The 22717-nt window shown below is 39.5% G+C and overlaps 1 protein-coding gene across 1 annotated transcript in view; it reads left to right on the top strand.

The window, feature by feature from the left end:
• Positions 1-4450: 4450 nt before the first annotated feature.
• PSMD1 (proteasome (prosome, macropain) 26S subunit, non-ATPase, 1) overlaps positions 4451-22717 on the top strand; it is a 110156-nt gene continuing 91889 nt past the window's right edge. The window contains 7 exon segments of the mRNA XM_012652203.1: positions 4451-4772; positions 9158-9201; positions 9837-9910; positions 10099-10268; positions 13595-13800; positions 17630-17773; positions 20148-20374. Coding sequence (XP_012507657.1) covers positions 4757-4772; positions 9158-9201; positions 9837-9910; positions 10099-10268; positions 13595-13800; positions 17630-17773; positions 20148-20374 — 881 coding nt within the window. The 5' untranslated portion in view covers positions 4451-4756.

Here is a 22717-nt window from a genome sequence, read left to right as displayed (position 1 = left end):
AAAAAAAAAAAAAAATCTTTGAATCATGTGAAGACTTTACACCCACAGCCCTATTCAGATATTAAATTTCCACCAGAAAAACTTTATCTGTACTTAGATTTCATTAAATTTACAGCTGTAAGGATATTCACGTCTTCGAGCTGGGCGTGCCTGTAGTCTTAGCTACTGGGGGAGGCATGGGGGAGGATTGCTTGAGCCTGGGAGTTCAAGGCTGCAGTGAGCTGTGATTGTGCTACTGCACTCCAGCCGCCTGGGCAGCAGAGGGAGATCCTGTCTCTTAAAAAAAGAAAAGGAAAAGAATATTCACATCCTCGAATTGTTCCAGATATACTTAAAAGTTGTCCAGTAACTGAATATCTATTTTCAAATTTCAATTAATTAAAATTAAAATTTAGATTTCAGATCCTGGGTTGCACTAGCCACATTCCAAGCGCTCGACAGCACCTATGGCTCGTGGCTACCATGATGACGGCACTGGTCTGGAACGGGGAAGCCGGCTAGAGAGCTGTCTGGGGGGTTCATTGCGGTTCCCGAGGCAGCTGCCTCTCCTCCCTCTGTCCTCACTTGCCGGGAACTGGCTGGTCATCCTAGCCCCTTGGGCAAAGGATGACAGTAGCTCCCAGCAGTCAGCTTGTTCTGGACAGCCTCCCATTGCCTGAGACAGGAGCTGCCCTCCTGGACACCATCCTTCTAGGGAAGGGAACCCAGTTCCTCTGATGGCTTCACAGATCCTTCTGTGCCTCAGTCTACCCAGATCAATTCCAGCCATCTCAAGGCGTTTCCCTCTAACCACACACCAACCCATGGGAGGCCGTGTCACCCTGCTGTGTACCACATCTCTACTCCCACGAATAAATGCTTTTACTCTGCAAACATGCGGCATGCGTGTTGTACGTGAAGCAGCCACCAGGCTCGGAAATGAGTCACGGTGAGATCTGCGGTTTATTGAGCGCTGCTCGCTGCTCGGGTCTTCCGTGGCCTGGCCGGGTCTACGCGCTTTGCAGGAGCGGGCGGGCCGGGCGGGGCGGAGCTCCGACGCCTGCCCTTCCCTCGTACCACGGTGCAGCTCAGAGGCGATCCGGCTCGACTGTCGGTGGGACAGTGCCGGTTTAACACCCAGGGCTCTGAACGCCTGCGGCCGGGCGCGGGGGCGGTCACAGGGCCCCCCTGCCCCCTCTCTCCGCCGCCTGGGCAGCGTTGCGCCCACTAGCGGGCGCGGCAGGAGCTGCTCGGGGTCGCGGGGCCGCACCGGGAAGGAAAGCGCTTGGCCAGGGGCGCGGTTTCCTTCCTTCACCCTGACTGGCCCCGGAGCCCGGCAGATACCTGTGTGAGGCCACCGCTGACCTCGACTGGGCTTTGAGACGTTTCGTGTCACTCCTAAATTTGGAGGGAGATGTTTATGAACAGAGCACTCCGTAAGAATTTTCTGTGATTTCTTTATGTCCTACAATACGGTTTGAGCGTCTTGCAGAAGGCAGGGGGTTCAGTGCTATAGGTCTGACTTCCAGCCCTGTGCCAATAACTACCTGACCCGGCATTCCTCCATCCATCCAACAAACATTTATCGAACACCTACTGTGTGCCCCACAATGTGCTAGTTACTATAGAGGATAGCGACGGGAACTACTCAAGATGTGGCCTTGCCTTTGAGTAGTTCCTTGTCCTGTTGGGACTCTAGCAAGGAGACGTGGTTACAGCTGTGTGGGGTAAAGGCTGTCAGGGAGCACATGGTGAGGTGGGCCAAGGAAGGCTTCCTGGAGGAGGTGCTGCTTGGCTGGGACTCAAGACAAGTGGTGTTGGCCAGGACTGGGAGGGACAGGGCCTTGGAAACAGAGGGAAGAGCGGGTAGCAGGGTCAGAGACAAGGTCCGCGGCTGCCTGGCCACTCTGGGAGCTGCAGGGGTTCTGCATGGCCGGAGTACAGCATGACAGAGCAGAGGGGTGGGACGCGAGGACAGTGGAAGGAGTGGAGGAGTGGAGGAGAGGGTCCTGCTCCCGTTGGTTCTGACGGTGCTTCTGTCTGTCAGTCTGTCTGCGAAGAACTGACTGGAGCTGTGTGAGATGGTAAGCAGGAAGTCGAGGCTGTTGCAGCCTGGAAAGAATAGGGGAGACAGCTGTGTAATGGGGTGGGGATGGGAGATGGCTGGGATGAGAGAGACTAAGGGGACAAGATCTGGCGCTGCCTGGGTGAGGGGGAAGGGAAGGGTCAAGGTCACCCTCCCACCCAAGTTTTTGCTTCAGTAGCTGACAGATGCCCTTCACCCACACGCACCAGGATCAAGGCAGGAGACACAAATGTGGGGAGATGGACAGCGCGTGCAGCTTTAAGATCATGAAGTTTAAGGAGGCTTTGAGGCAGCCAAGCAGAGATGTCTGGGAGGGCTGTGAGTCTGGTGCTCAGGAGAGTGGGCAAGGGCTGTAGGGGGACTTTTTAGACGCCACCGCATTGTCGCTAGCAGACAAAGGCATTGCATCCTCACAAGGAGCACAAGTGAGAAGGCTGTGGACAGAAACACAAAAGAAGCCTAAGAATAGAGCCCAAGATGGGGACTGAAGGTTTTAAGGAGCAGAAGTGATCAGAGTTGAGTTTTGGAAAGATTGCTCTGGCCAGGTGTGATGGCATGCACCTGTAGTCCCAGCTTTAGCGGTTGAGGCAGGAGGATTGCTTGAGCCCAGGGGTTTGAGGCCAGCCTGGGCAACATGGCAAGACCCCATCTCTAAAAGAAGAAGAAGAAGGAAAAAAACCTCATTCTGGCTAAAGAGTGCAGAATGCACTGGAGCGGGAGAAGCACCGGCATGGGGCTGTCATCCAGGAAGGACAGCTGTGGCCAAGCCACTTCCCTTCCTGCCCATCTCACAGGGTCATGTTAGGTTCAGATGGGGTTGTGTCAATGACAAGCACAACGTCCAAGCTGGGGACATGATTGTCCTCCCATACAGAATGCCTTCTCCTCAAAGAGCAGGGGTAGCACAGTGGCTGCCACCCGTTGTAAAAAGCATTTTTAATTTGTTGCCAACATTTAAAATTTTGAAGTTGTCGCATGAAATTCTGATTTCTGGCTTTTCTTGGAAAAAGCGTAAGCTCTCACAACATTCGCCCTGCATTCTTGCTTGGCAACACTGAAGGAGCTGAGTAGCAGCTGCTCTTTAGATGGGACACTCACTATTTTGTCACAGTCTCCAGCACCCCATATTGCCTCCCTGATGCTAAGACACCATCCTGCGGAGCTACTTATTTTCTTGCACTAGGCCTGCTTCACTCATTTCCATTGCCCCTTGGCATTTGTCTGTGACTCCTCTAGGGGTTTGGGGCACACATGTGTCTTTATGTGAGAGATTGAAGTGCCTCTGTAGAATGATATCCCAAACTCTCAATCTGTTTATTTTTCATGCACACCTTCTCAGGCAGTGCCTTTCAATCTGAGCCATAGGCTCTTCAAAAGTGTTTAATAATAATATCTAATCTATTTTTAACAACCATAGTTTAAGAACACTACTTTTTAAAAAATTCACGCATACACTAAAATGTGTTATCAACCACATGTAATTCGTTGGCAACCACAAAACATTGTCTTGTGCCCCTAGAGTAGATTGTTTTAAGAAGGTCACAGAAATATACTTTAGTCATCGCTGTCCAATCGAAGAGCAGCTTGATAGTACAAGGTTAGTGGCTTAAAAAATGCTACTGTTTGCCACTAATCTCTGTCAAGACTTTCTCAGTACTGACTGTTGAAGTAAGTTGGCTGTTGAAGCTGGTATAAGGCTGCAAATGGCAATCACAACTGCCATTTCAAATTTCTGAAGATGTGTTAGAAACCAAGAACCCATTGCTATGAGGGGAAAGAGGAACTGGGCAGATGGAAGGAAAGCATGGAAGACAGGGGTTTTTTTATTCTCTTTGGAAGACTTTCACTATATTTCTTTTTACTCTTCTGATTTTTGAAACATGTGAAACATGTAGTAGTTACTACTGTACATTTTAATACAGTATTTAGTAACTTAGCATAACATTAAGTACTGTAGATTTTAATACTTTAATAATACTGTACATTATTCCAAAATAAATAAAAACCTTCATTGTTCAACTTTATAATAAACCAGTGATTACGTATGGATTCATTATGATAATAAAGCTCTTCGAGTATCTCTTTTGAAGACAGGCTATGCTTAGAAAAAAAATTGAAAGCCACATTACTAAGAAAACCTCCTTGCCCTACCTCCAACTCCCAAAGTCTTGGCTGGAGCCGGGAAGGTGCGGGTTGGGCGGGGGAGTTGCTGCTGTGAGACCGCCCACCCAGCAGGTGGCACTGCCCGCACTGCTCGCACCTCCCCGTCGCACCCTTTCTCTCAGCAATGGCGGGTGATGGTGGGGTCCTCTCTTTGCAGGAGTGTCCATTCTGATGCCTGATGCCAGGTGCAGACTAGTGTCCCCACTGTGCGGGAGCTCTGACTCCAAGGAGGGTTAGAGAAAACAATGGCGCTCTCTGTTTAACCTTCCGAGCGGGCCAGGGAGGTGTACGCGACGCGGGAGATGCAGGCCGGGGAAGAATTCGTGCCGGGTGGCAGGCGGGGCGGCGGGCAGCCCCGGGGCGGGCGGGGTCCTGGGTGAGAAGCGAGCCGGCGGCCTCAGGAGGCGACTGACTGAGCAGCGCACCCGGGAGCGAGGAGGCGCGGCGGAGCGAGCGGTCCCGGAGCTGACAGATACACGGCGCGGCCGGAACGGCGAGCGAGCGGACAGGCGAGTGTGGGGCGCAGCCATGATCACCTCAGCCGGTGAGTGCGGCCCGTAGCTGGCGCTGGGTGGGAGCCGCCGCCGTGCCGGCTTTTAGCTGAGTCAGGGCCGGTGACTGGGCACCTCTTGGCGCAGCGTCGACCTGCACGGCTCCTCGCTGCCCAAGACCCACCCCGGGCCGGGGGCTGGGAGTCTGGCCAGGGCTCTGTGGGCCCCGCTGGCCTCTCTGGCTTGAAGGAATCCAGCCAGGTCGACCGCCTCGGCCTCCCTCCGCAGCCACACCCCCGTGCCGGCACCGAGAGGCTTCCTGGGCCTTCCCTGGACTCCGGGGACGTTTCCTTTTTTCTATTCCTCGCATTCTTGGTCGTGTGAGGCCGTCTGGTCCCAGTCCTTTCCCGCAGGTGGTTGGTGTGGGATGAGCCTCCTCTGCCATCGGACAGGAAGGCAGCTTCCTAGCCAAGCAGCTTATCTGCTGCATGAGTGCCTCTGGACCTGGCCAAGCTCCGTTCTGTTTAGAGTGACATCCGAACTAAGGTTTGGGATGGGTCGTTAGTGGGTCCACTCCAAGGGTATTCAGTTAAAGCACCCAGAGAACTTTCGTGTTGTGTAAGATCCTGAAGACATCATTATACTGAGAGCCAGCGTACTGTTTCGAGGCTAGGTGCTCTGTAAACATTCTACGTTCAAGAAAGAACTGATGGGTCTGCAGAGCGGGTCTCATACACTTAAACCATCGTGTAGGTAGATTCACGTAGTGACATTTGAAATGGGATAAACTATAGAGATCAGGTTGCAAGGAGATTTTTGAGTTCCCCACCACAGGCTGATTTGCATATAGCTGTCCACAGCCTTGGTGCCTTTTTCTTGCCCGCTTATGTGCCGTTTTCTGGTCATCTCTTAACTCTGTACTTGTCCCGCAAGCATTTTGTTGTAAACTGGTGATCAGAAGACCTGTATGGTAAAGGGATCAAAACCATATTTGTAGGAGGACTGGCTAAGGAAATTGGTGGAGATGCTGAGAGACATAGTAGTTATTTTCAAACACTTGAAGAGCTGTCACTTGTACCTGGAATTAGACTTTTGTCCCGAAGGGTTACACATGATTTGGAGATGAATTTTAGTTCAATATAAGGAAGAGTTTTTTTCAGTCATAACTGTGTAAGGATATAATAAACACCAAGTTTCTTGTTACTTCTTTCAGTTACTTATAAATGTAGATGTCATCCTGTTTCAAATCTATCTAATACGACCATTTCTTCTAACTTGGCCCAAACCATCTTCATCTCTTGCCTGGGTTTCTAAATCAACCTTAAGACTTATATTTCCACCATTACCTCCATATAGTCCATTCTTCTTGTTGTAATCAGAGTATTCTTTTCAAAACTTTAATCACATAATGCATCTTTGTTTAAAATCCTCCAGTGCTTCCATTGTGTTTAGAACAAAATCCAGACTCTTAACCAAATCATGTATGATTTCTGCTTTGCCTTGTAGCTCTCTTCCTCACTCACTATACCCTAATTACACTGACCTTTTTGTTCCGTAAATATGACAATTTATCTAGTATCTTAGGGCCCTGGCACATTCTGTTCTCTTTCTAAACTTCTCTTCCTGAAGTTTTCCCTTGGGTTCTCATTCTTTAGTCTCAATTCAAATGTTAGTCTTCCCTGACTGCTCTCTTAAAACATGCTGACTCTCTCTTCCCTAGCTGCCATCTCTCTCCATCACAATTCTGTAATTACTTTGTTGACTCGCCTGATTACTGTCTTTCTCTTTCTGGTAGAATTTTGGCAGGAAACTTGTTTTCATAGTTCTTACAATACTGCTAAGGGCATGGCAGAAGTTGAAAAGCATGACTTGAATGAAGAAATCAGCCAGCCAATCAAATCAATATATTAGTACCTACAGTTTTTGAAGTAGAGGATGAAAAAGCACTTTTTGGGAATAGAATAGAATTTAAACGTCTTTAGGGTGGCATGACTAATTGATTTCTGAGTTCTGCCCTGTGATTCTGTAATGGTAGTATAGTATATATTTATTACTGTTATTTAAGTTTATTGGATTACTTGTCAGCTTTTGCTCCAAACCTCTGTCACTTTTTTTTCCTATCCTATGGCTCAGGTTGGCTTAGAAGGAAGGAGGTGCCTTAATATAGACACCTTGAAATAACTTTTATGTTTGTGTCCGAGGTGCTGAATAGGCCAGTGTTATTGTTCTGATATGGATTAGTTAGTTTATTCATTCATTTATTCACCAGGCACTTGCTAGGCACTAAGAACATAGTGATGAATAAGAGGTCAACAGGTACTCTTAGTTTTTTTCCAAGAGGATTGACTATGAAAGGAATAGAGAGAGATAGATGCTTACTGGAGGGAGATGTGAAATTGATTGGGTTGGTGGTTTTTTGTTGTTCTTTTTTTTTTAATATCATAATATGGCACATAAAGGAAAGTAGTGCTAAAAAGCTTTCAGACAATAGTCTCTCACCTCACTTTTTCCCTCTGGTCCCCACAGGAAACCATTTCCAACTGTTAAGCTGTGTCTTCTGGAACATAACTCCATGTTTATAAATAATATCCAAATATTGCTATAAGTGGATCCAATAATTTTAGACAATATCTGCTGTGTTCCTATTATGGCATAAGAGGTTTTTAGCATCCTAAGGCCTTTCCTATTCCCTCACCCATCCAGAGGAGAGTTCCATTTTAAGATGGGAAATATTAGTGTATGGAGTATAGAGTATTTGATTCAGTTCTAGTCCATGGTCAAAGGCTGACTTTGTAAGCCAGGACAACCATGTACCAAATTAGTCACTATTGAAACCAAACCAGAGAGCATAAAAACCTATCTCTTCTTTTGGTAAAAGCCATTCAGATATAACATTGATTAATGACAGGTTATCAGCATTTTTAGTATTAAATGTTCTGTTTTTTATGATCTGTTCTACATTTACAACACTCTGGTCTGTCATCTAATCCACACCACTAGTTTGCACATTTTCTTTTTACTGATTGAATTTTTAAATTTATCTGTTCTTTATGTTTTCGATTAGCCTCTCTGTTCTGGTCTTGTCATATCAACCTAGAGTACCAAGAAGTTCTTTTTATATGCTTTTGCAATAGTAGTATGCTAGTCTTGCTTGGTAAATTTTGTATCCTTTCCTGTATGGCTCCGTAAAGACTCCTTAATTGACAAACCTACAATTATTGATTAGAAATGGCCACATCTCCTAACTAAAGCTGCCTTGACATTTTATAATCAAATCACAGTTTCAACTCAGTGTTCCAGAATGCTTTTAAGACCCACATGGAAAACATATTTGACAGACAGTTTGGTTTCCTTTGTGGTCTAAGGACAGTAACTTCCCATATCTTTTTTTCTAATAATCCCTTTAACATATGACTACATTTTAAGATATGTCCTTTTGGAGAGGATGGTTATTTCTTTTACCCTCCTATGTTAATGGTAACACCTTGATGCTAAGAGAAGACAGATGGGGAACACCGTGCTTTGGTAATTGGAATTCAAAATGAGTAAGATTGCTCATCATTTAGTAAAACATTCTAGGTTACTTTGATAGGAAGGAGGTGCCTTAATATAGGCACCTTCTAATAACTGAACTATTTTACCCTTTTGAGTTGATAATTAAATGCCCCTTTTTTACATAAATAATTTTATGACTTGATTTATTTTGTATGAATAGTTTTATTCTAAAATTGTATGGGAAAGTTTGCCATTTTGGTCAATAAATTAGGATAGTGGTTCTCAAACTGTAGTGAGCCAAAGAATCACAGGTAGGGCTTGTGGCCCTGTTACTGGGCTCCCTCCCCATAATTTCTGATTCCATAGGTCTGGTAGAGAAATGAGAATTTGCATTTCTAACAAGTTTCCAGGTAATGCCAATGCTGTTGACCCAGAAACCACACTATGAAAACCATTGAATTAGGCAAATGATATGATATGTATGGTATCATGAAGGTTTGATAACCTTTACAGTTTTAAAGAAAAATAATCACTCCCCTAGGGAAATCACTCCTCAAAAAACACTTATTTTTTTCCATCTTTTTTTTTTTACCCACTGTGTCACCTAGGGTAGAGTGCAGTACCCTTATCATAGCTCTCTGCAACCTTAAACTCCTGGGCTCAAGTGATTCTCCTACCTTCGCCTCCCTAGTAGCAGGACTACAGGCACACTTCATCACACCTGGCTAATTTTTCTATGTTTTGTGGGGACAGGGTCTCACTCTTGCTCAGGCTGGTCTTGAACTCTTGAGCTTAAGCAGTCCTCCCGCCTCAGCTTTCCAAAGTGCTAGGATTACAGGCATGAGCCACCGTGCCTGGCCCCATCATATATTTTTGACCAAGTGTTCATTTCCATCTTAGTGAGCATATACTTCATAATCATGATATACCTTTTGTCTTGTAGCTGGAATTATTTCTCTTCTGGATGAAGAAGAACCACAGCTTAAGGTATGAGTTAAATAAAAAGTAACTAGGCTTAGTATGAATACCGTGTAGCTTTTTGAATTTAGTGATATCTATATATCTTCCATCATTTAAAGTAGCCTTCCTACCCAGCCTGTCCCCAGTCATTGAAGTCTAACCAGAGAAGACAGTATTTTCACAATAGCAGTTAGTTTCTGTTGAGTATAATAAAGCTAAGGCAAGTAAACCCCAATATGGCACTGAATAACCCCCTAGTTTCTTTATCAGCAAAAAGCACGAAAAGTTGTTTCTTCTGTTTCACCTATTTAAAGTTATTTGCATTTGATGAAAATTTGGAATGCACTTAGAGATGGCTCTAAATACCTGAATTTCATTTACATCTGAATTAGCAATATGGAATCATCTTATATATTTAAAGAAAAAAAATGTTCATTGTGAAAAGGAGTGACATTATATGGTTAGTCTGATGTTTTATCATTGAAAACAGAAAATATGTAAACCCAGGAAAAAATGTCACTAAATTTTTATATTTGTCATAGATTAAAAGTTCTAGTGACTATTGATGATTTGGCCATTGATTTGTTGGGAACTTTTTTTTTTTAAAGGAAATGTAATGGTAAGTCCATCTCAAAATAGAATTTTGGTTTTATCTTCTACAGGAATTTGCACTACACAAATTGAATGCAGTTGTCAATGACTTCTGGGCAGAGATTTCTGAGTCTGTAGACAAAATGTAAGAAATCACTTTATTTCTATAAATTGGAATAAGGTCAACTTCAATTCTCTGTGGATGTGGATCTTGTGGCTTATTAATTCATTTAGAAATTTGCTGCTACTAAATTGTGGCTCGAATATTTAAATTTGGGAGTTTAAAGGAAAACTACAGTTTAAACTAGGCCTATACTTCCTAATTTCTTTCAGAGAAGTTTTGTACGAAGATGAAGGTTTCCGGAGTCGGCAGTTTGCAGCCTTAGTGGCATCTAAAGTATTTTATCACCTGGGGGCTTTTGAGGAGTCTCTGAATTACGCTCTTGGAGCAGGTGACCTCTTCAATGTCAATGATAACTCTGAATATGTGGAGACTATTATAGGTAATTATTTTCTCTCTGGTAAGGCTTTATCTTATCGGCTTCTTTCTTACTCTAGTGTATAAAGCATTTTTCCACCCTGAATTGGATGTTGCCAGATTTCATTTTAACTGGAAGTTCATAATCTTTCTCTAATAATTTTATGCAGTCTGAGTTTTTAGATCTGCCTTCCAACTAAGTGCTAGTTTTCTTAGCAGTCGTTTTTATCTCTAGTCCAGTGAGCATACTGTTAGATGAAAAGGTTATTATGAGTGACAGAAGTTAAATGATAACTAATTTACAGAGTTCGTCATACAAGAAACCATTATTCAATATCTGCATTGTGTTAGGCAGCATGCTAGTCATGATAGATACCATGGTTTATTTCACAACTACCCTGTAAAGAAGGAGCTAGCCCTGTTTTATAAATGAGAAAACTTGGGTTTTGAGATAATAAAGATATATGACTATTACATAGGAGTGTCAGAATTTAAAACCAGGTTTACTTGCACCAAAACCCATACTATTTCTACTAGTTACCATTGTTTTCTCATTGGTTTCTTTATTACTATTATTCTTTTCAAGATAGGGTCTCACTCTGTTGCCTAGGCTAGAGTGCAGTGGCGCCATCACATCTCACTGCAACCTCAAACTCCTGGGCTCAAGTGATCCTCCTGCCTCAGCCTCCCAAGTAACTGGGACTACAGGTGTGCCACCATGCCCGGCTAATTTTTTCTATATATTTTTAGTTGTCCAATTAATTTCTTTCTAATTTTAGTAGAGACGGGGTCTCGCTCTTGCTCAGGCTGGTTTCGAACTCCTAAGCTCAAACAATCCGCCCGCCTCGGCCTCCCAGAGAGCTAGGATTACAGGCGTGAGCCACCGCGCCTGGCCTTTATTGCTCATTGAATTGGGCTTTTTATCTGAATCCTATAGGAAGAAGTGATGGTTTTAAATGGTAGACCATATCATTTGAAACCAGAGTGCACTTTCTTTACGGTAAGCTAGAAATGAGGGATTAAATATGCTTATTTATCTCTTTTCTGTTATTTGATGATTTTTTTTTTTTGATGAATGTTGATAATTTTTTTCCACCAGTGATCTGCAAGGACTTACAATGCCACTTTTTTATAAATTGTGCTTTTAAACAGGACTGTTGGTATAAAGTTCTATGAGGTGATAGATGCCTTCCCTGTCTCTAAACACTGTGTCATCTTAGCTTGTGGAAGTTGAGTATTGATCAGTAGACCAGTTCTGTTTGCTTTTCTTTGTGTAGAGGTGGGATTCTTCTAGTTTTGTAGGGTACATTTTTAAAAACATCAGTGAGATTTGTGAGGGGGTATACAAAATAGAATTTGGAAAAGGCTTGCTAGCATCTTAATATAATAAACAGTACCTCTAGAAAATTTAAGACAGTATATGAATCTCTCAGTTACGATGAAACTTCAGCTGGGAATCAGGCTGGAGTCTGGGTTTTAGTTAAAACATAAACCTGGAATATAGTTATGACATAAACATAAACCTGATGAATGAGAGCATGAATCTCATTTGAAACCTAGGAGGTACATTTTTTTCCCCCACAGTTATGTAATCTAAGGAAAATTCTGCAAATGTTCTAATTCTGAGGTTCCTCTTTGATGGGGTAGGAGTAATGTTTTCTCACTTAACTGTAGTTGGTTCAAAAAGCTCCTATTAGAGCCTGGTGAAAATTCTCTACAACTGTAATTGTTTAAGGTCTATTTTGTGACTGCCACTTTGTTCTTATTAACTGTAACTGAATCTTCATGGTTCTTCCTGAATGGACTCTGAACGTGGTGTATTCCAGTTTATAACAATCCTCTGCTTCCTTCAAAATACAGACACAGTTAACCTGAATCATCTAGTGGGCCAGCAATCCTTTATGCTAGTTCAAATTATTTTTGTTTATTGGGGCTATAGTTTGCAACTAACTAAACTTACCCTAATCCCCTTCTCTTTAAAAGGGAGAGAGACAAGCCAGTGAGTCATAGAGGGAATAACGAGTGTATATGTCATTCCTCTTGGGTGGCTATTTATCATCTTTATGAATGTGGAAGGCTTCGGGAAGTGTTCTCTTTTGGTTGTACCTAGAAAGTTTAAGATGTGATTGCAGAGAAATAGAAGTTGCAAGCAAATTAATGTTTCTCATCAAGCATGCTATTGATGCCCTTCAGTATGTCACTCCCCTTCCCCATCAACCCAAATAATTGTGAAATGTGGACGCCAAATTGTGCACATATACTATTGCATGAATTTTCAGACACCCTCTTGGGGGAAATAGGTTCTACCCACGTCACACTGAGGCAATGAATATAGTCATGGCGCTGCATAATGATGTTTCGATCAATGACAATGGTGGTCCCATAAAATTATAATACCATATTTTTACTGTACCATTTCTATGTTTGGATACACAAATACTGTTGTGTTACAATTGCCTACAGTATTCAGTACAATAACATGCTGTACAGGTCTGTAGCCTAAGAGCAATAGGCCATACTATATAGCCTAGGTGTGTAGTAGGGTATATATCATCTAGGGTTTGTGTAAATACCCTCTATCATGTTCACACAATGATGAAATCACCTAACAATGCATTTCCCAGAATGTATCTCTTTTGTTAAGCAATACATGACTATTATTTCGACTCTTCTACAATTCCTGGAAAAGTTTTTGGAAATCTTTGAAATTGCCTTTCAAACCTCTGACACATTTTATGTCATTTCACTGTTGTTTTGCAAAGATGATTTAGACACAGTCTTTACTCTGAAGGTGCTAATAGTTTCATTAATGTGAAGAAGTCCAATATACTGGTATGTAATCATTGCTATAATATCCTCAATAGTGGCAGGTGTTTGGTTTTTGAAAGTGAGACAGCAGCTATTTTGTAGCCAACTCTTTTAAATAAGTGGCTTAATCAGGTAGAGTAATATAATTTTGGTCAAAATTAAGTAACAAGACAGAATTTTATTTTATTTATTTATTTATTTTAAGAGACAGGGTCTTACCCTGTTTCCTAGACTGGTCTTGAATTTCTGGGCTCAAGCAATTAATTCTGCCTCAGCTTCCCATGTATCTAGGACTATGGGCACATACCACTGCACCCAGCTGAAAAATGTTTTGAATAACATCAGCCTTATTGGAATTAGTGTATAGTGTAACATAATGAAGAAAATAATATTAATTTGAATGTATAAGTTCTAGCATTTTAAAATTTGCTTATGGCTTTATAGTCATCCCATAAGTTATACATGATTGTAAATGCAGGCATTGTACTTTCTGGTAGTTCAGTCCAGTGTATAAGGTAATTAGTTATTTTATTTTCTCCATAGCAAAATGCATTGATCACTATACGAAACAGTGTGTGGAAAATGCAGATTTGCCTGAAGGAGAAAAAAAACCAATTGACCAGAGATTGGAAGGCATTGTGAATAAAATGTTCCAGCGATGTCTGGATGATCACAAGTATAAGCAGGCTGTCGGCATTGCTCTGGAGACACGAAGACTGGATGTGTTTGAAAAGACCATACTGGAATCGGTAGGTAGCTGTTAATTTAGAGATTGTTATTGATGAAGAATCAGCAAAACAAATTATTCAAATTGAAAATCTCATTAGTAGTGAAAAGAAAATCTAGTTTAGAAATAATAAGGTACTCTTTTGCTAGTTATTTTATTTTTATATTTATATGTGAACCTTGGCTGTTTTGTGTTCATAGACTATCTGTTTTTTTATCTTACTACATTTCTTTATTCCTTTGAAATCTTGCATGGGGAAGTTGTATTAATTACCCTGCTCTATTTAAGAAGGCCATATTGATAAACTACTATTTTAATGCATTTATCATAGTTAAAATTACAAACTAGATTGATGGTTTGGGGTTGTTTTGCAATAATTAAGACAGTTGTGTTTAATTATAATAATTAAGACAGGGGACTTAACAACAAAGTAGTCAGAAAGGTGCAAGGCTGAGTTAAATGGACGTTGGTCTGCAGGCTCACTTTGCCTCCCCACCTGTCTCTAAGAGCTAGCACTCTGCGCTCCGGCCATTTTGGCTGCTTCTTATCTCCTAGATGTACTCTGCCAAAAATATTTTTTCCATTCCTTTCTTTACCTACTTCATTCCTGTTCATGATTCAGATCTCAGCTCACCTGTCACTAATTTGCAGAGCTTCTGTCAACCCCCTACACCCATATCCTCCTCAGCCCCTACTGCAAAGATTAGGTCCAGTTTCTTATGTTAATTTCATGGAGCCTGAATATTTTTTTGTTGTGTTTATCACTTGTTAATTATTTGTATTAGTAGGTGGTTACATCTGTCCTTCCCACGAGATTATAAGCTCCATCAGCACAGATGCTTTGTGCCTTTTTCGCCACTGTATATCCATCCCTAAAGCCTGAGTCAGTATTTAGCAATAATAGTAAGTTTTTTTTAATGAATAAATGAACGAATGACCTAATGTGATAGAATGGCCCTTGTTTCACTCTCAGTTTCATTTTTGTGCAGTTGTAGCCTCTTTTTGTCTTTATGTGAATAAGATTAAAATATTTATTTTCATTCATTCAACAAATATATTTTAAATGCCTGCTATGTCCCATTGTTCTAGACATTAGAGATACCTAGTATTCCCCTGTTATCCCCCTTTCCATGGTTTTGCTTTCCTTGGTTTCAGTTATCTTTAGTCAACTGTAGTCTGAAAATGGTAGATGGAAAATTCTGGAAATAAACAATTCGTAAGTTTTAAATTGTGCACTGTTCTGAGTAGTATGATGAAATCTCTCTCCATCTCCTTCCATCCTGCCCAGGACATGAATCATCTCTTTGTCTATCATATCCATGCTGTATATATTACCTGCCCATTAGTCACTTAAGTAGCTGTCTCACTTATCAGATGGACTGTCACAGTACCACAGTGTTTGTGTTCAAGTAACCCTTATTTAACTTAATAATGGCCCCAAAGCAGAAGAGAGTGATGCCTGCAATTCAGATATGCTAAAGAGAAGCCTTAAGGTGCTTCCTTTAAGTGAAAAAGTGAAAGTTCTCAACTTAATAAGGAAAGAAAAAAATTGTATGCTGAGGTTGCTAAGATCTACAGTAAGAATGAATCCTCTGTGACACTGTCAAGAAGGAAAAAGAAATGCGTGCATTGTATCTATAGGGTTCAATACTATCCATAGTTTCAGACATCCACTGGAGGTCTTGGAATGTATCCCCCTGGGATAAGGGGGGACTACTGTAGTGGCAAACGAGACCCAACAAAGTTCCTACCAAAATCAAACAGTCCATTAGGAGAACCTAGAGGAGAAAAAAGTAGTCAAACAAATATACAAGGTAAAGTGGTGATAAATGTATTTAAAGAAATAAAGCAGAGTAAGAAATGCATCTCAGTGCACATATGCATAGAGATACAAACTTAAGTTTTATGAAACAATACATACCCTTACTACTTGTGATATAACTCTGACATTTTTAAATTGTATTTCATTTTTTAAAAGAAAATTAGCTAGTTACACCCCATTGATTTTATTGCACAGTGGTAAGTCACAGCTTGCTTTTTGAGAAACAGTCCTGTAGCTTTTCGGTATGCTTATTTATGTTAAAGGACTCTTATAAGGTGATATCTCAAATATTAGGCATGCTTTTGAGAGCCACAAGGTAAACACATACATCAAAGTTTCCTCACAAGGAGAGCACCAGACAGATGTAACAGCACTCAATGTTAGAATCACTCAGACCTGAATAGTTCTATACATTTTGTTTCCTGGTCAGGGAGTGAGTATAGGCAGTAAGTCATGAGGGAGTCTAGTAGCTAGGTAGGAAGCAGAAAGACTTCAATAGACACAGTTGAAAAGCATAGCCACTTAGTATATGGACAGTTATACCTATCTTTTTATAGCCAGTGCCACTCAGATTACATCATTATATTGGGTTATTAAGTATGGAATGTCTGACTTTTTTAAGTACTAAGTTTGACAGTTGATATCTCTGACATTTCACTTTGACACTTCATTTTATTTTTTTTTTAATTATTGTGAAGGTACATCTTCATCCTTTCAAATGCAGGTTTTGGCTTTTGATTATCTCTCAGATTTTTTTAGAGCAATTTTTGCTCTAAAATGAAACCATGGATAAGTCAAAAATTCGTTTTATTTTTGAATATGAGTTCCATCATGGAACCAGTGCAGCACAGATAGCTGGAAATATCAACAAAATGTTTGGAAAGGATGTGGCTGAAAAACGCACAGTACATCCATGGTTTGAGAGGTTCCACTCTGGTGATTTTAATCTTGAAAATGAGCCATATGGGTGACCTGAGAGCAAGGTGGATAGTGATGAGCTGTAATCTGTAGTGGAAACAAATCCATCTTAACCTATGTGTGAATTAGCAGCAAGGTTTGATGTTACCATTCCAACAATATTGGACCATTTGAAACAAATGGGCAAAGTAAAGAAGCTGAATAGATGGGTACCGCATGAATTAAATGAGCATCAGAAGTGAAATTATCTTGAAGCTTGCCTTCTTTGTGTCATGACATAAAGACAAACCATTTCTACACCGTATTGTTATGTGTGATGAAAATTTTTGACAATTGCAAGCATTTGGCACAATGGTTGGATAAAGATGAAGTGCTGAAACAAAGTCCGAAACTGAATATTCATCAAAAAAAGCTAATGGTGTCTGTTTGGTGGTCCAGTGTTGGTATTATCCACTACAGCTTTATGAAAACTGGTCGATTACAGTGGCAGATGTCTACTGCAACCAGTTGGACAAAATGATGAGGATGCTTGTGATTAAGCAACTGAGATTGGTCAATAGAGACAGGCCAATCCTCCTGCAAGACCACATGTCGCAAAAAACAACACTTCTCAAACTACAGAGGCTGGACTTGGAAACTCTCTGTCATGCACCATATTCACCAGACCTTGCACCAACTATCACTTCTTCCAGCCTTTGGAACACTTCTTGCAAGGAAAAATATTCACTTCTCAACAAGCTGAAATTCTCACAATTTTATCACCACTCGTTCTCCAGGCTTCTTCGCTGCTGGCATAAGCAAAGTACCATTAAGATGGCAAAACTGTGTGGATAGTTTAGGCATATGCTTTGATTAATTGTACTGCTTCTTGTTTGAGATATAATAAACTACACTTTTGATTTGAATCAGACATTTCATATTTAATGACCTGATATAATGGTAAGACTCCGGGGCTTAGTGTCAGAAAGACCAAAAAATTTTTATTAATTTAAAGTTTTATTAAAGGTTGCCTAGATTGACTAAAGAAGCTAGATTAAAATAATTCAATTTCTAAATAAATGTAATGCTTCAATAACTGGATAATGATATATCTTTAAATTATGTCTTTCAGAATGATGTTCCAGGAATGCTGGCTTATAGCCTCAAGCTCTGCATGTCTTTAATGCAGAATAAACAGTTTCGGAATAAAGTACTAAGAGTTCTAGTTAAAATCTACATGAATTTGGAGAAACCTGATTTTATCAATGTTTGCCAGGTAATTATATTATATTACATCACATTACACTGTGCTGGGCTACGTACGTGACACCATATTACTTATATGTTAACATTTTATTACATTACTATGGTGGCTTCCTACATGTATCTCAATTAATCTTTTCAACAGCCCTGTGAAGATAAGGTATGGGATTTATATTCCTTTTTACTGATAAGAAACTGAATCTCTTGACACTAAAAGCTATTTTGTTATAATGCATTCTTTCTGTTTATTCTTTTTTCATTTTGAAACTAATACAAACAAAATTTAAAGAAATTTTAGAAACAAAGAAGGTTCAAAAAAAATGGTAGAAGGAAAGATAAAAACAATACCTATGCTATACTGTGTCATTCTAAAAAGAATTCAAAGTGTAGAAACTATCAATGGTTTCATTACCTAAACACACCCAAAACATTTGGGTATATTTTCTTTATCGCGTGTAAGTGTATGAATTTGCTTACACATAGAAAAAATTCAGATGGTACAGAAAATATATTAAATGAGAAATTAAGTCTTTCCTTTTCTCTTCACCTGAGCCTTTTTCCAAAGGTAATGCATAGATGTTTTTCCCCACTTATTGGCACATGTAGATCTACTGCATTCTTTTAATAGCTGTATTGTAATTTATTGATTGGAGGTGTGCTTAGGTTTGCTTTTTAACAATTACTATACTGTATACGTTTTTGTGTTCTGCTTAGAACATAGCATTTTATTGTTTTGTTATTTCTTCACTATAATATACTCTAATGTGTTTTCATTAAAAAAATTTAGATTTAAGCACTGTTTTTTACAGTGCTTTTTGAAGCAAGTTTGAAACAGAAAATGCTGAAAAAAAAACCTGTATTTAAATCACTCAAAGTCAAGATTTTAATTAATATTTTTAAGTTGATTTTTTATAGCACCCAAAGTCAATTTCACATTTAACAGTATATTTCCTTTCAATTTTCTCTATATAGGTTTTTGGAGTTTTGTTTCTATATAATTTTTAATAGTTTTTAAAAACTCATATGAAAAATATTGTTTATTAGTAGTTTAGAGGCAATTTTATTTCTTTTAGCTATTTTATTCCAGTCCTTTTATAATTTTTAAAAAATTTATTGTACATTTAACAAATATATTTTTTGAACAGGTGATATAGTCACATGATTTAAAATTCAAAAACAACCATACAGTATACAGTGAAAAGTCTTCTTTCTATTCCTTCTCTCCAGCTACCAAGTTTTCTTCCCTGGAGACAAACAGTATCAATTATATGTAGCCTTCAACTTAACATTTTTCCATTTTCTAACTCTTTACTAGCTCTTGAGCTCTTTCTTGATTGTGCAGTAGTCATTCAGTTCATGTACTTTGCCTTATTTAATCATTCCCCTATATTTTGTCATTTATTTTTGTTTCCATTATTTCCTGTTCTAAATTATAATAACTTTGATTAATGTGTTTATTTTGAAATTGAGTTAATTGCTGCCCTAAGGGAACAAGAAAATTTATCTATCTATCTATCTGTTTATTTATTTATTTATTTGAGACAGAGTTTCTCTCTGTTGCCTGGGCTAGAGTGCTGTGGCGTCAGCCTAGCTCACAGCAACCTCAAACTCCTGGGCTCAAGCAATCCTCCTGCCTCAGCCTTCTGAGTAGCTGGGCCTACAGGTGCATGCCACCACTCACGGCTGATTTTTCTATTTTTAGTAGAGATAGGATCTCACTCTTGCTCAGAGCTGGTCTCAAACTCCTGAGCTCAAGCAATCCTCCCACCTCAGGCCTCCCAGAGTGCTAGGATTACAGGCGTGAGCCACCGCACCCAGCCAAGAAAATTTAAATTGAGTTCTTAAAGAAAAAATTCTAACCTTTTAGGATAATTTTGTTAAAACATATGGCAAATCATAAGAATAGTAAGAGAAATGCTTCAAAATCATAATTTTAATGTCTCTTGTCCTATTAAGTATACTATATATTTAATACATATAGTATTGTGTCCAGTACAATACTGTATATGTTAAATGAATCAATAACTCCCATAATATGGTAAGGCGGAAAATACAAGTTAAAGAGCACTTAGTAAGTTACGAATAAGGTTTAAAGAAGCCAAGATTAATTCAGCAACCAGTACTAAATACTATATGCTAATTACCAGGCATAATATTAAGAGCCGTGCATATAATTTGTATGGATTTTTTTATGGAAAGCAGATGACTGTTTGCAGGAAAATTTCACTTAGTGCTCAGTTTAGAAGCAGAGTGCTAGCCTAGAAAGTTAGTCTGCCCTAGTTTGCCTCTGCTTATATTTTAAGGTTTCCTATATTGTTGACTGTTTCTAAGTACTTTGTAGATGAAGTTTTCGATTGTTATGTAATTGTTCTTTATCTCCATTTCAGTGCTTAATTTTCTTAGATGATCCTCAGGCTGTGAGTGATATCTTAGAAAAACTGGTAAAGGAAGACAACCTTCTGATGGCTTATCAGATTTGTTTTGATTTGTACGAAAGTGCTAGCCAGCAGTTTTTGTCATCTGTAATTCAGAATCTTCGAACTGTTGGCACCCCTATTGCTTCTGTGCCTGGATCCACCAATACGGGTACTGTTCCGGGATCAGAGAAAGACAGGTATAAGTATCTTTTTCTGCATCAGAACTAACTGAACAAGCTTTATTTCTTGTGGGGAATAGGTAGAATATTCATAGACAGCATTCTAAAAATAAATAAATACAACTTTTAGCTTTCATGTATTGTAAAGTCTTATTAGGCTGTTGCTCTGTTTTGTACTGTGCTAGGCACAGTAAGGAAAACCAAAGAAATGGACCCCCCCGGGAAGAAATAGAAGCGATTATCTGGTAGGGAGGCCTACCAGACGACATGTCTGCTGTTTAATCAACTAAATTAAAATTCTTAGGTGGTGTAGGTAGGCTACCTTTAGGCTACCTTTTAGATATTAAATATTTGGTTTGGGTATTTGGAAAGTAAGAAACATTCTTAGCTTTTTGTGCTTTTATTAGAACTAATTACACAAGTATCTTAGGCTGATATGCTATTAAATTTTATTTTCCTGGGTTTTTTTGTTAACACATTTAGACCACTTAGTAAGAATATTTGTGTCATATTTATGCCTGCTTATTTTCCTTCTAAAGTTGTACACACAGCAGTTGAGAATCATTCTTTGGAAACCTGCATAAGATGTCACTCCCTTTCAACCTCCAGTACCTCCCAAATAAATTTCAAATAAAATTCTAAGTCCTGAAATTCAGTAGCCTATAAGGTTATATATGATCTGGCCTTTCCATAACCTCACTGCATCTCTTTGTTCCTATTCACGTCCTTCAAATGTCACTGGCCTTCTTGCTGGTTCTCAGACATACCAAAAATATTACTGCCTCATTAAGGTTTTCTTGAATTTTAGTTTCTGTTTTCTTTCCTTGCTTTATTTTTCTTTCTTTGGGGGCCTTGTCCTTTTTTGCCCATCTTCTGTATTTGTCACTTTCTTTTGAATCCTTTTCTATTTCAATTCTTTTTCTTTTAATTGAGTAATAATTTAATATAGTAAAATACACATGTCTTAAATATACATATCAGTGAGTTTTAACAATATAAATACCCATGTAACCAACACCTGTGTTTTCATCTCAGAAAATTCCTTTGTGCCCTTTGCACTCAACCTCCTGCTCCCAAGACAATCATTGTTTTGATTTCTGTCGCCATAGATTAGTTTTGCTAGGGCTTGAACTTTGTAAAAATGGGACCTCATAGCACATATTCTTTTGTTTTTAGCTTTTTTCACTCAGGATAGTATCTGTGATATGTATCTATGGTCTTGGGTGAATCAGTAACTGATTCCTTTTTATTGCTGAGTAGCATTTCATTTTACAGATATATCACTGTTTATCCATTCTTCTACTGATGGACATTTGGGTTGTGTCTGGTTATTGGCCATAAAGAACAAGGCTGCTCTGAACATTCTTGTACAATGCTTTTTGTAGACAGATGTTTTTATTTCTGTCCGGTAAATACCTTAGAGTGGAATAACTAAATTATAAGACATATGTTTAACTTGGTAAGAAACTGCCAAACTTTTACAATGTTATGGTACCATTTTACCGTCTAACCAGCAATTCTGAGCATTCCAATTGTTCTGCATTTTGCCAACATTTGATGTTATCTGTCTTCTTAATATTATTCCTTCAAGTGGCGTAAAGTGATATTTTCATTGTTATTTTTTCTTTTCTTTCTTTTTTTCCCCCAATTTTTCAAAGAGATGAGATCTCACTGTGTTGCCCAGGCTGGAATGCAGAGGCTATTCATAGGCATGATCATAGCACACCACAGCCTTAAACTCCTGGGCTCAAGCAGTCCTCTTGCTTTAGCCTCCCAGGTAGTTGGGACTACAGGCACATGCATGCCTCTGGACCCGGCTTTCATCATGATTTTAATAGAAGTCATTTGTCAGATATATATGTGAGGAATATTTTCTCCTAGACTTTGGTTTATCTTTTCATTTTTTTAGTGTGTCTCTTGATAAGCATAAGTTTTTATTTTTGAAGAATCCAATTTTCCATTTTGGAGTTCCATCTAAGAAATTCTTTGCCAGCCTCATGGTTGCAAAGATATTCTGCTATATTTTCTTCTAAAAACTATATAGTAATAGGTTTTATGTTTAGGTCTATGATGGACCTCAGTTTAAATTTTTGTATATCGTGTGAGATAGGAATAAAGATTTTGCACCGTCTGGGGGATAAACACGCTTGAAGCTCTGACTCAGGTGGGGCAAGGGCAATATATGTAACCTAAACATTTGTACCCCCATAATATTCTGAAATTTAAAAAAAATAAAAAAAAAAAGATTTTGGTTTTTTTCCCCATATGACTGTTTCTAAGTACTTTGTAGATGAAGTTTTCAATTGTTATGTAATTGTTCTTTATCTCCATTTCAGTGCTTAATTTTCTTAGATGATCCTC

The sequence above is a fragment of the Propithecus coquereli genome, unplaced genomic scaffold (genome assembly GCF_000956105.1).
Source record: "Propithecus coquereli isolate 6110/MARCELLA unplaced genomic scaffold, Pcoq_1.0 Scaffold383, whole genome shotgun sequence".
NCBI classification, from domain to species: Eukaryota; Metazoa; Chordata; class Mammalia; order Primates; family Indriidae; genus Propithecus; species Propithecus coquereli.
This window is presented reverse-complemented; position numbering and strand designations above follow the sequence as displayed.